The sequence below is a fragment of the Nipponia nippon genome, unplaced genomic scaffold, assembly GCF_047370975.1.
Source record: "Nipponia nippon isolate SJK-2023a ecotype South Korea unplaced genomic scaffold, ASM4737097v1 scaffold_2, whole genome shotgun sequence".
Taxonomy (NCBI): Eukaryota; Metazoa; Chordata; class Aves; order Pelecaniformes; family Threskiornithidae; genus Nipponia; species Nipponia nippon.
Window position 1 is genome coordinate 30,700,490 of NW_028262336.1, and position 13,253 is coordinate 30,713,742.

Here is a 13,253-nt window from a genome sequence, read left to right on the forward strand (position 1 = left end):
AATAACCAATGTGTATGTATGTCTTAAGATCTGGCCAAATAGGAAAAAAAATTACTTTCCTTTTTTTTTCCCCCCAGAGAAAATGGAATTAATTTGTATTGTTCATTTACACCACATCTAACTCTTCCACAGTAAAACATTCATACCGTGAAGTTGGTTCCTTTTGGCTTTTTTTTAAAGCATTCGTAATAGGTATAATGAATAAGTATGAATCAGACACCACTGTTTCTCGTAAGACAATTTCAACTGTACTTCAGTAGTTGTGAATGTGTTGTTTCCTCAGCCACTCTCGGTTAAATAATTCTATATACAGACACGGTCTAACTAAGCAAAAGTCCTTAAAATGTGTTCACCTGTTGGAGGAATTGTGCCACTTCCCAGACTGCAGTCACCGAGGTGGAAACCGCCCATAAGGTTTTAGGCTGTGGGATTTGTTTGACACAGATGAGACTGTAGTTGTGCAAGTGAAATTATGCAAGAATAAATCCATTTTTTTTTTAAGTTTAACTGCGTACTGTTACATTCTTGAGAAGCGCTGAAGAAGTGATATGGTGTCAGACGCATTAAATAAATCTTCAGATGAGTATTTTTGACAAAAGACCTACCTAGGTATAAGCAAAGCGATAGACCCAGCAGCAGGGAAATAACTTACCAGCATTTAACGCCCGACACGTGCCACTTTTTATCTCTGTAACGCGTTGTTTGCGGTTTTTTTCAGATTTGAAAATTGAGAGTTGACCAAATCTGTAGTAAGACAGCAAAAATAAAAGATCAGAAAACAATAATTAAAAAATAATAATAATTAAAAAACCACCCAGCCCAAAAAACAACGAAAGGCACTTGCCAGGCGCCGTTACTTCACACGCCTTAGGACGTTGCGCAGGCCCTGCTCTGGGGCCAGGCACGCCAGCGATGACCTTTATGCGGCTTGTCAGTGCCCGCCTGCCGTTCCGCCGCCCGAGAACACACAAAGTCCCACGCTGGTCTTTCCTCTCCTTTTTGTTAATAATTACTGAGCCTGGCCGGCTGCCCCGAGGGCAGCACCCTCGGTATCCTGTTAAGCAGCGGGTCCCTTTGCCTAGCTCAGCACCCGCTAACGCCGGCGCCTCACAGCTGTTTGGGGCTGTGCCTGTGTAGCAGCCCTGGGGGGAACGTACTTCCAACGTGAGGCACCAGAGAAAGCACGGGGCTAAATTCTCTCTCCCCTGCAGGGACTACTCGTTACTAAAAGTGTTCTATAAAAACAAAAAACCACAACATGGCTAGTTAACAGGTTTCAATAATAAATGTGACTGAAATGAGCTAGGGCTACCAGTTCAACACCGCACCCCTGCAATAACGGTATCCATCCAAAATCTGTCCAAAATTCAAACATCACTTCTTGACCGAGAACCAGCAGGGAGAAATAGGCATTTGACACTCCTGCACAAGCCTGTTGAAGATTACCTGAACAGAAAACAGAGGCACAGCACTTCCAGGCAGGAACAGGACAGCTATAGATTTGTGTCCAGATGTTAACCGGGAAGCACATACAGCCGGTCACACCACCGCCGTAGTGCTCCTTAGTTGTGAACCCCTGTCCTGTTCCAAACTGTGTTTTTTGTACACAGTTTTAAGTTACAAACACCTTAGCCTCTCACTAGTAAGCTTTTAGAGGGCAATTTCAGTTTAAGGCATACACAAAACTCTCTCCGATACAGCCGTGGCAGTAAACTGGGCCTGACACAGCGTTTGCTGGTGAGAATGCACCGATGACACAACTGTTTTAACAGCCGCTGTCGCACTTATGAAACGATCTACCAGTCGCAGCTGCGGTGTTCACACCTCGCACACGCAGAAACAGCACGTGCGGCAGCAGGACCGTCGCACCGCTGTCCTGACAACATCCCGAGTGAGTTTTCTCTGCAGACCGACAGAACCTCAGCGGCGGTGACCCCGTTTATCAGCTCCTAGAGCGTTATCCTCCATTTCCTTCACAGCAACATTCACCTGCATTCAGGGTGAGCTAGATTTTCAAGCCGGTCACGAAACGTTCAGTGAGGACTAAGGGAAACTCACTGCAGCTTCACCACCTTTCTCCCTCAGTGCTGTGTTTCTGAATCAAAACACTTCACACCCTATTTCTATTTGAGAAGAAATAATTTTATTGTTTCCATCTGACAGGTTTCATCGTGAATGACGAGGACAGCTTGCTAGGCAGTCTCTCTCATGATTTTGGTGAGTTTCTGGATCTTTGACCTTGTTGACATGTCCACGTACTTCTCCCCAATATTGACAATCATGCCACCAAGGATTGACGGATCAGTCTAAAGAAGAAATATTGAACAGAATTTCTATTAGCAAACATTTGTTAGCCTAGTACACAATTTTTATACTAGTAAAAAAACCAGCAGCTTTTAAAAGAGCCTTCTTTAAGATAACTTTGCAGTCACTCTATTTCAAAGTTACCATTTTAGTAATTAAAGTATCATCGGATCTACAAGAAAGCACAGAACTATGTAATACAGCAATTCAGTAAAATTAATTTTCTGTTAAAGATGAGAGAGACAGAAGCCCAGCTTAACATGAACTTGATTAAACTTATTTACAAATCAAAAAATCCAGACCTTGGTCTCCAGCTTTAAGACCTCTCCCTTAGCCAAGAATCCACTCAGAGCACTTTTTAGCTCAGTAAGGTTGGCATCATCCAAGGGCTGAAAAATATGAACAGAAGACAAGGAAAACGAAGGACTTGAAAATATTCACATGATAGAATGAGAACCCAGATTTTCTATTCAGATTCTTCTAAACACAGACACTTCCAGCAGGAAAGCAGATTAAGCAGACTTCTTGAACCGGAATAACCGAAGGACAGCACAGAAACAGCAGTCACTTTGTGCCCTCCTAACTTCATGAAATGTTGTGTTATTTGTGCACATATTCCCAGCAAAAGTTCGATGCTGACATCTTCAGATGGCAAGCATCAGGAATCCATACTTGCCGAAGTAAGCACTTGATGGAAAACCTTGAGATCTGCCTCACAGCAGTGTTGAGGCCGTACAAGGAAAGATTAATTTTGCTGCTTTGAACAACTAAGATCATCAGCTTGAGAAGAAACAGTGTTTCATGTAAAGCGCTGGGCAGTGACTGAGGACACTGGCAGCGAGCTCCCAGCGCTGCTGCAGGCTTGCAGGATGCTCCTGGCTAAGTACACCTTTCCATCACTACCCCCATCACCACTCTGCATCCCTGTGGGAAAGACACTCTGAATTTGTCCTTGCTATCCCTACAAGTCATTCAGATACCACTGAGATAGAAACAAAAGGGACTTCAGCAAAGAGTAGTGGCTCTGTGTTACTGGCCATCTAAATAATTTCCATTTAATAGCTAACAGTTTGAAAGCCAACAGAAATGAACAACAACAACAAAAAAGCCGCAGGAAAGTAACTTCACATATGAAATATTTAGGAAAACTTGTGGAAAGGTCTGCACAGGCTTGTGAGCCCACATGTCCCTGAAGGCTACCAACTAGACTGACAATCTGTACTCATGGCCTACAGGGAGCCAGTTAATCTGAAGTGGATCAGTCTCTTCATTTAGTCCAGGTAGGCATTCCCTGTAGCCCTGCCCAAGGGCTATAGATTTACATCACATTATCTAGCTGACAAGCCTCCCGCTCTAACAGACCTGAGCACGGATCCATTAACGGAGAAGTTACTGAAGTGCCGGAACCACCATGCCTCCAGCCTGATGTTTACAGCTCATGGAGATGCCATCTTCCCTCTCACCTTCCCGAGCACCAGCCAGACTCGCCTGTCTGATACTTTTGAAAAAGTCTTCCTACAGTTTCGGAGTTAGCCACTTGTCCCGATTACTGCAGGTGGTGAATTAGGTAGCTGCTCCCCGTGAAGCACAGCACCAAGTACCACAGGCATTCTCGGTCCCATCAGGTACCTGCCTTGCTCTAGCTAATAGCTCATTTGTTAGCTCTGACCTGATCTCTACAATCCTGATGACAGAAAGAAGAGCAGGGGCAGTTGTATCTGCAGACCAGGCTGACTTTTATCAGCCACTAAGTTCACATATAGGAAGGAAAGATGTTACCTGTTAAGCTGAAATGGGAGGCACAGGTTTAATTTTTGACCAATAATTGTTGGATATCAAGAAACTATTTGCAGAAAGACTTTCATCTTGGTAGAGGTGACATATTTCCTCACTACTCATGCAGCAAGTACTTAAACTACAGAGAGCAAAATGAAGCTCAAAAAGTTTGCCTTTTATACTGCTACCTGTTAAGCTTGATCGAGAAGTTCCTAACTCACCTGCGCGGTGGTGACGGTGCACAGCACTTCTCCTCGGTATGCGCTCATGATCTTCCCAAACGCAGAAACAATGTCTGGAGTGTAACGCAAGCGACCGTTTTCAGCAAGCAAATCTGGAACAAGTAGATGAAAGGGTTTAAAGCACCCACTAGAAGCAGATTTGTTCAGCCACCTGTAAAAACAAGTAGCCTCCGATGTTTTTTCAGAATTCAAATGGTTACTCACTCATCAGGTTGACCATAATTGGGGACATCTTCTCTTTTGCTAAAGCATCATTCACAGCCTTTTGTTTAACTGCGCTCTTGGTATGAGGGTTCATAACAACACTGGATAGCTTGGGGTCCTTCAAAAGAGTCTAAGAGAATACACGAACAACATGACAAAGACCAGGAGTTTTCCAGGCGCCACAAGGCCTAACTGGACTACCCAAAGCAGGCAACATAGCCATTCATTGAGCAAGAATAAAGCGGTCAGAAGGAGATGGGAAGCGAAATGGTGGCTCCGGGTATAGCTCATGTACAGCATGTTTCTTTTAGAGCTGATGCTCCTCCTGCATCGCCTCCAGGCAGCCGAACGCGGGGGCACAGGGCAGACAGCGGGCACGCCAGGCCAGCCGTAAGCGGGAGCACCACAGCATGCAAGGGCTGGGCCCCCCGCCCTCCTGGCACGAAGCAGCAGGCGAGCCCCGCCGCCCCCGAGCCCCCGTGCGAGCTGCGGCAAAGGCGGGCTGCAGAATACCTTACCCATACTCGGCTCAGCTCCTTCTCCACCTGCTCCAGCTTCTTCTGCTTGGAGGCGGCGGAGTACAGCGCGGTGGCGTAGCGCCCTTCCAGCCCGTACACCTGGATGGGGGGCTGGGGGCGAGAGCGGGCGGGCGCTGAGAGCGGCCCGGAGCCGGGGAGCCGGCGGCGGCTGCCCGCCCCACAAGCCGGGCCGGCGGCCCCGCCGGGGGTGCCCTCTGCCCCCCCCTCACCTTGACCAGCTTGGAGACGGGCCTCGCCGCCGACGTGCTCAGCTGCCGCACCTGCGGGGCGCAGAACGGCCGGCGTCGGGGCGCGCCTCAGGGACCGGGGGGGGGAGGGAAGGTCTGAGACCCCCCGCGGGCGTGGGAGAGGGGACCCGCGCGCCACGACGTTTCCCTAGCCCCCCCCCCCCCCCCGCCCCACGAAGGCCGCCGCCCCCCCCACAACTTCACCTTCAGGCAGAGCCCCGCTGCCGCCATCTTCCCCGACGCCGCTGGAGGTCACGGCGGAGGCCGGCCCACGAGGCGGGGCGGCGCGCAGGCGCGGCGGCGGCCCCCGGCCCCGCGCTCCCCGCCGTCCCTCAGTGCCGCGGGGCACGCTGGGAAGGGTAGTTCTCGCTGCCCGCCGGGGCTGCAGCTCCTCAGCGCGGGCAGGGAGCGCGGCCCTCGCCTCTCCTCACAGCCGCCCCGTCCCCGCAGTGCCCGGTGCCCCTCTCCTCAGCGCCCTCCGAGCAGCCTCGCCGGGCCCCGCTGGCGGCTGGGGCGAAAGCCGAGCCCTGCGCACCGGTGCTCCTCCCGTGGGAAACCGCTGCTTGGCGCGGGCGGGGCGGCCTGCGCTCGGCCCACGGGTGAAGGAAACGGGAGCGGGGCGCCTGTGGCATCCCTGCCCCGCAGGGGCCGGAGCCCCGGTTGGAACGTCCCTCTCGTCACCCCTTCTCACGGCCTGGTGCTGAAGGTGGCTTTCCTCGGGCCGAGGCCGGTGGTGCGGGTCGCTGGGGAGGACCAGAGCAGCCAGGGCAATGGTTGCCCCTGGTACCTCAGCCTGGGCTCTGGCTGTCCGGCACATGTGGAGTTACCCCCAGCCCCTCAGCTGGCCACCCGTGTGTTCGTGGCCTGGCGGGTGGAGCGGCCGCGGGATGCGAAGAGCAGTGGTCCGGGCCACGGGGGCTGCTTGGGCGCCTCGCAATTGCTGCAGCAGGCTGGGGCCTCGTAATTGCTGCAGCGACCCACCCCCCTTTCTCACGCTCCTGTAAGGGCCCTGTAACTCGCGCACCCACGCGCGTCCCTCCGTTCTGATGCACCAGGGCAGAAAGCATCGCACGAGTTCTTCGACAGAGAAAATGTCAGCTGTGCTTTCCTCACAGACATTTCTGCTGCCCTGTAGCACAGTGGAAGTACCTCTGAAATGCAATGAGCTCTTTCCTCCCCTCGGATAAACTAGATCCGAGCGTCTCGTGGGGGAAAGACACCGTCTTCCAGGTAAAGCATAGGGTAGGCAGCTCTGACTTTGTCAGTCTCCCTGCGTGACCTTGAGCAACTCACTCGGGTCCTGCCTACTACTGAACTATCTTGAATGGTTAAACTCTTTCTCGAATTCTTCCATCTTTTCCACAAAAGAAGGTACGCTGGCCTGCTTCGCAGAGCCGTTACCAAGGTTGAGCAATTATTTTCTGTGGTGGGAGTAGCTCAGATGGGCGGTGCTATTGAAATACAAAGCATGGCGCTAATGAAAAGCATGCCGCGAGAAGTCTGCAGGGTGGACTTTAAACACTAGATGTTGCTGTTGCTACAAATTGAAAGCGAAGTGATCGCTCCAGCTACGTCCAAACCAGAGAATTACAATAACGCTCTTTAGGAAACACAGTCTGAATAAAAGAGCTGGTCTACCGTCACCAGAAATAAGACAATGTCACCAACAGGCTTTATTCTGGATGGCGGAGTTTAGTTCCCTCATCGATCCCTGGCTGTAGTTGCTGTGGTGGCATTCAAAGGCACAAGTATAGTCCACGACAGGTTTAAGCCTGACATGACACAATGCTTCTCGATAATTTTAATAACTACAGTACTAAGAAAAGCATACCTGAAATGTAGAGAAATCTTTATTTTTCTTTAGGAAAAATAACATTTAGCTATTTTTTGCGATAATATGCGTTCACTGAAGTTTTGGAATGGTACAGAGAATGAATTTATTTGAAGTCCTGGGGTCCCATATCCCAGATTTTATTACTGTAACTCAGAAACATTCTATGATCTCATAGCATTTTAATACACAGAAAATCTGGCTTATTGAGGCCAGTCAAATCACTGGGAGCTGAGGGTACTTTAATGAACTAGAGATTGGGCCAAATCCTGATAGTGCTTTCAAGAATTAGAATCAGAGCACCTCTCACAGGTCAATTTTAGACAAGTAAAATCCCACAGGTGATAAACAGTTTGTACCTTTATACCTTGTACTGGAAGGAATATTTAAATCCTGATAAAGCCTGTTCTTCTGTTTGGATATCTGTTATAATAATGGATTCCTCTATCACCATTATATGGGAGATTTGAGGAGGTTTTTTTCCCTCCTACAAAGCAATTAAACTCCCCATACTGCCAGTCCCTCATCATTTGACATTAACCTCTGTCCCTGGTTTCAATTTGGTCACTTAATGAGCACTTGAACATTTACAAGCTCTTCCATGAGAAACATCTGGAAGAACATTCACTTGTGGGTCTGCCACTTTAGTGCTTGTGGGATTGTAACCTTAAAGTACTCATTCTTAGTAAATATGGTGATATTATAAACATCATATTTTTCTCCTGTTGAGACAGACTAGAACTGAGATAATGCAAAATATATTTTGTTTTCCTTTTATTTGAGAAATCTCGAAAATAATTGGTCTGAGTTTAGATACATTTAGCACACACCCTTGTGCTTATATTGAAGACACATGGACTTCACACAGGCATAACAGACACAGAGTTCACTGTAATCAGCACTTTTATGCCTCTAGAAAGAATGTGATGATTCTTCAACCGTGGTAGTGGTGGGGATGTGTTTTGATGAGGGCCCAGCTGCGTGAGGTGTCATAAAACTTGTAGCAAGTCTTAAACATTCCACAAAGAACTCGCAGCACGCAGAGGTCAAAAGGAGATGAGGTTTGTAACAACGCATCTGGGGTTCCCACAGCGATGAGAGCATGTCAGGTCAGTGCCTCAAAACATGCCAAACTTACCCTCCACAAGACTATGGCTAGCTCCTTTAAAAAAAAACAAAACAAAAAACACCGACAAAAAACACCAGTCATAAAAACTCTAGTAATTGTACTAGTGACTCAAAATTTTTAAGCAATGCTGAAAACACTGAGTACTTTTCTCCCTCACCTTGCAACTCACCTGAAACATGAATGTTTTGAATGCTGTTCTGCACCTGCTAGTCAGTAATTGCACCTGGCTGTTTCCCTTTGGCTGAGCCTGGGATTCCCAGACTCGGCATGGGAGAGTCCCCGAGGAGCCAGGGTGTAGCTGCAAGCAAGTTCCTGACCTCTGTGAAAAGTTTATGTTATTTACAAGAAGTGGAGGAGTTTTCCTCTCATGGTGCTCGAGTTAAGCTCAGAGAATGTGGCACAGAAAAGCCATGACCCAACTCACCTCCCCATTGCTACTGTGTTTTTGTTCCTGCAGCTGCTAAAGGAAGTTTTTTGTTTGTTTTGTTTTTCCTTTCTCCCAGGGGCTGCCCTTTATCTTCTGCAGAAACAGTTGGTACGCTCGCTGAATCTAATTCACCTGGTTGTTTTCCATACCTCTGCTCCATAAGCAGTTCTGCTTGGGCAGGTAAGTTCAAGTGCTCTGTCACGCTGTCTCCCTGGGGACTAAGCCTTTACAGGCAGGGTGACCCACCCACTAAAATCTTGCTGCCTAGGGAAGACCTGACTCATTTTCCCATTAGGAAAAGGGTTTTTCACTCAGTGGCAGGGGACAGAACGCATTTCTTTTTTCTCTAAACTGGAAAGAATGGTTGTAAAATCAGAAAAATGGTTTGGGGAATTCAGAATAGGAGCAATATTAATCGCGTTAGGTGACTGAACTCACTGACCTTAGCATCAGAACACTCTACTGAAAGCTCTTTGTAGGGATTTTTGCAAAACCAAGCACCTGTGCCTACATTTTCCTGCCCTCCGAGGGAGGTTTCAATCTAGCATTGTTTTATGATAAAATGATTAATTGTTATGATTTTATGGTCCACGTGATACTTCTGGGGTGCTCACGGTGTTCTAGTTTATTTTCCGTGCTACCGTAGTAATCTGTTGTAAAAGGGGAAGAAAATCACAACTAGGTGCTTGTAGCTTCCTTGGCAAAATATCTACACTTTTTAAGTGTCGACTTAAAAAGATCTACACTCTTTTAAGATACCCTAGAAAGCCTGAAAAATTAATTTAAGGGTGAGCTATGATATGCTTTTTATAGGTTGGTGAAATAAGCACTAATCTGCAAGGCTTTATACTAGAAAAGGTGATGTGGGCTCACTTGGACATTTGACTGTTTTAGAGGTCGTCCATGAAATATCAATGGTAAAAAGAACTTGTTTGAGAAAATATGTGAATAATAGACATGCTTTGGTGTAGGTAGCACTAATAGCTGAGCTCTACCATTTCACACGTTGGCAGAGGAGCAGTTAGAACATTGCACTGAGACTTGGGAGATTTGGGATCTATTTTCAGCTCTGCATTGGGCCTGCTGATTGGCTTCTAATTATTCTGCGCCTCAGTTCCCCCATCTGTAAAAAAGCAAGAATGAGACCAACATCCTTTATAAACAGTTTTAAATTCTGTTGATGAAACACACTTTATTAATAGCAATGATACCTTCTCACACACGCTGCTGTAAAAAAAAATAAATTGTAATTTCACAAATGTCAGTCAAATTATGGTAATGTGCAAGTGGCTGTGGAGAAAATAAAGAGGAGGAGGACCATCATGCCTGCTCCATCACTGCCGTGGAAAATGAGATGTTAACCTAGACTCACCTCTGGAGTCAGAATGGCAACATATGCAGTGGATTAGAGGTGTTGGTTTATATTCTTGAGGTCTGTCACAGAAATGCCCACAAAACTGGCAGAATCAGCAGAGGGCATTGACTGAAGAGGTCTGGAACATGAACCACCCTCTCAGCCAGGACTGAAAGTGCACCTTCAAGTGGAAGACCTCTCTTTCAGTTTAAACTTGGCCCAGATACTGGCCTGAGTCGTAGCAGGGCAGATCTCTGAAATACGCAAGTCAGAGATATTTCTGCAGAGCTGAGACCCTAGCCTGCCGTCCGCTCGCCACATGTAGACCTTCGTATCTGCCTTGGACTGAAATTAGCTGTCTTGTGCATGGATGCAAGGATCTTGCCCAATGTGCATATTGCAGCATTTTGTGTTAGACAGGTGCCTCAGCAGATTCTGGTTACATATTAGAGCTACACCTTACTCATTACCACAAGAGGGAAGCCAATACTAATAATATAACTTTATTCGTGTATTAACTATGGTTATCGTGGCAAGGTTTTTATCCATTTTAAGGCTGTTGCGTGTCTCCTTCTCTTTCCTTGTAGCAAACATGCATTTGATCATATGTCAGAAACTAAGGAACATTATTCCACATTCCATTTGCTCAATGTCCTGTGAAATGAATTTCATGGATTTGCCTGTCTCATTTGAATGGCAAATACATAAACCTGAAACAAAAAGTTGGGACGAAACTAAGCTGGTTCTTCTCTTAGCAAATTTAAACAGTTCATATGCAAGTAGGGGAAGTTCAGCGGGCATGGCATTTCATAAAATAAAGATGGTATTTTCCCTCGTTTGGCTGAGCATGAGAAGTTAAAGACTATTCTAGGAGTCATAGACACAACTATTTCTAGTAGGTCTTACTTCATAGTAATGACAAAGTAATTCAGCAAGTCCTCTGACTCTTGTTCTTTAGCCTGTTTTGCAATGTATGTGAGTACGTACTTTATGGTTTAATTTATTATGGCAAGCCTGATCTCATTTACTCTGCTGCAAACCAGCGTAACTCTGATGATTTCAGGAACTTCATTGAATCACTTATCTTGTGGTGTGGTATCTGTGAAAGTCACCCTTGTTCAGATCACATGTTGAAGGCTTAAACCTGACAGGCCAAGATTTGTTACGTTTCATTTTGCAGCCAGACGCTATAATATGTGTATGGCCTTTTGAAAAAGGTCTTCGTAAAGTGGTGAAAGCAGTGCTTTTGCAAATGAGAATTTTTAAAATAGCCTGGGTGTAACACAGAAACTGAATGGGGATTCATCAACCAAATATCTTTGGTTGATGTTTTCCTGGTCTGTCTTCTAGATTGCTGCAAGATATAAATATATGAGAGCTGCTGTTCAGAAGATTTCTGTAGAGCATTGCTGACATATGACACTGGTTAGAGATCATAATTCTTGGTGTTTGGAAGTCATAATTTTTGAGGAACAGCAGAAATGTGAAGCCAGAAACAATGCAGAAAAACACATATGTTGAGGCTTCCTATGAAGACCCCTAGGGTGTTCCTGGCAAGTGCAGGAGAGGGAATCAGGGCAAGGTTGTGAAAGTCACAGACATAGATTGCAGTCCCCAAAGGACATTTGCATAACTAGCTTCTTTGTTAAAATTTTTTTGAAATACTTTAGGAGCATTTTGGGTATTTTGTTCTCCACACCACTGCCCTCCCCCTTACAGCAGTTATACCTTAAAATGCTTTCCTAAAGATGCTGCTGGTCTTGGAGAAACTGTCAAGCTTAAAACGGGAAACATAGCCAGCAATATTAGTGTCGCCCAAGTGGGCAGACACCTTTCACAGACCCTCACAGTATACTGTTGTGCAGGTATTCCCACACTACTTTTCTTTCTTCTTTCCCTCCAATGCTCTTTTAGGACCGAGTCCCGCATGTATATATGCATGCGTTTAAGTACATGAGCAGTCACACTGCCTCCAGTGAGAATATTCACATGACTAAAATCATGCACTTGCATAGGGATTTCCTGAATGAAGGGCATAAAAGGAAACGGCCAGGTTAAAAATAATGGGTTGGTTTTATCCCTGATGTAATGCCTTTGACACTAGTGGAATTATACAGGGCTGAAATGGATCCAATACATCCAAACAAAGAACTATCTCCAGCTCCCTCACCTGCCAGTTTCCGTATCTATGTTTACGGCGTAATCAAAGTCAATCCTCCTTTCCCTGTGCTTGGGAGCTCCCCTCCTTTCCCTGTGCTCCCCCCTGGCTGAGGCTGGGGGGAATTCAGATCGCTTCGCACCAGCGGGAGCTCCCCAGGTCCCAGGCGTGTTTGCCCCACAGAGCTGTTATGCCCATGGAGCTTCACCAGAGCTTCACCTGTGTCCCCGTTGCCCGGCACTGCCACAGGGGGTGGCCGGGGGATCCAACAACAGAGCAGGTCTTGGCTGTCCTGCCACTTAATCTGCTTCCAGCTGATGCTGAGCCATTTCGTGGCCTTAGCAGGAGCTGTTGTTCTTGGGGTGAGAGCCCCTCTTGTCCCAGTTGGTGTCTGGGTTGCTTCTCTTTGTCTCCTGCACCAGTGCTGCTTTGTTCTGTGTGGATATTAAACGCTCCAGATGAAAGCTCACACTTGAAAACAGCTGGTGTGTAAATATAAATAAATAAATAAATAATAAAAAAAGGTCATTAGGCTTAGAAGCAACCCCTCTTAAAAATGTTTCTGCCTCCTTTCTGTGGCCGTCCTGCCCTGTGCCCACGCCGTGTTTGGGAGTCCCCAGCCCGTGCCACTGTGAAGCGCTGACCTGGGACCTGTGCGAGGCTGAACTCACACCTGCAGGCAGACTTCCATGCAGCCCGCCCGTGGTTTCCTCCAGATCACCAAAAGCGTGTGCCATACCTGCCTGCTCACCCAAACACTCACTAACATGGGGTAGGACCTCTGAATGTCAAAAGTTAGGGAGTCAGGAGAGAGAGGAGAAAAAACCCACCTCAAAACACAATGCTGAATAAACAACCTCTAGCCTCCAGGGTTCATGACTGCTTTTGACAAGATCTATCTTTAGTTATAATAGTGAGTCACATCATTGTGATCTGACTTTACGGTTAGTTTGAGGTATGAGCCAGGCCATGGGATTGAGAGCGAGAGCATCATGGGATGTAGCTGTAAAATTCCACTACTCGCTACTCTCTAAATCAGGTTTGAAGAGCATTAAGAAACAG

At 46.9% G+C, this 13,253-nt stretch overlaps 1 protein-coding gene across 1 annotated transcript; it reads right to left on the reverse strand.

Annotated features, from left to right (window-relative positions):
- Nucleotides 1–2,120: 2,120 nt before the first annotated feature.
- Nucleotides 2,121–5,601, reverse strand: ATP5PO (ATP synthase peripheral stalk subunit OSCP). The gene is made up of 7 exons (XM_087757335.1): nt 5,497–5,601; nt 5,275–5,325; nt 5,045–5,155; nt 4,527–4,656; nt 4,302–4,414; nt 2,607–2,693; nt 2,121–2,306 (listed from the first exon to the last, which is right to left on the reverse strand). The coding sequence occupies exons 1-7, from the start codon at nt 5,521–5,523 to the stop codon at nt 2,193–2,195; spliced, it is 633 nt and encodes a 210-aa protein (XP_087613461.1). The 5' UTR covers nt 5,524–5,601; the 3' UTR covers nt 2,121–2,192.
- Nucleotides 5,602–13,253: the final 7,652 nt, after the last annotated feature.

Excerpts from the sequence above, each read along its gene's own strand:
- ATP5PO (XM_087757335.1), bottom strand. The coding sequence starts at position 5,523 with ATGGCGGCAGCGGGGCTCTGCCTGAAG. Across the intron at positions 5,326-5,496 it reads CAGCGGGGCTCTGCCTGAAG|GTGCGGCAGCTGAGCACGTC; the intron begins GTGAAGTTGTGG and ends TGCGCCCCGCAG. Across the intron at positions 4,415-4,526 it reads AATTATGGTCAACCTGATGA|ATTTGCTTGCTGAAAACGGT; the intron begins GTGAGTAACCAT and ends TACTTGTTCCAG.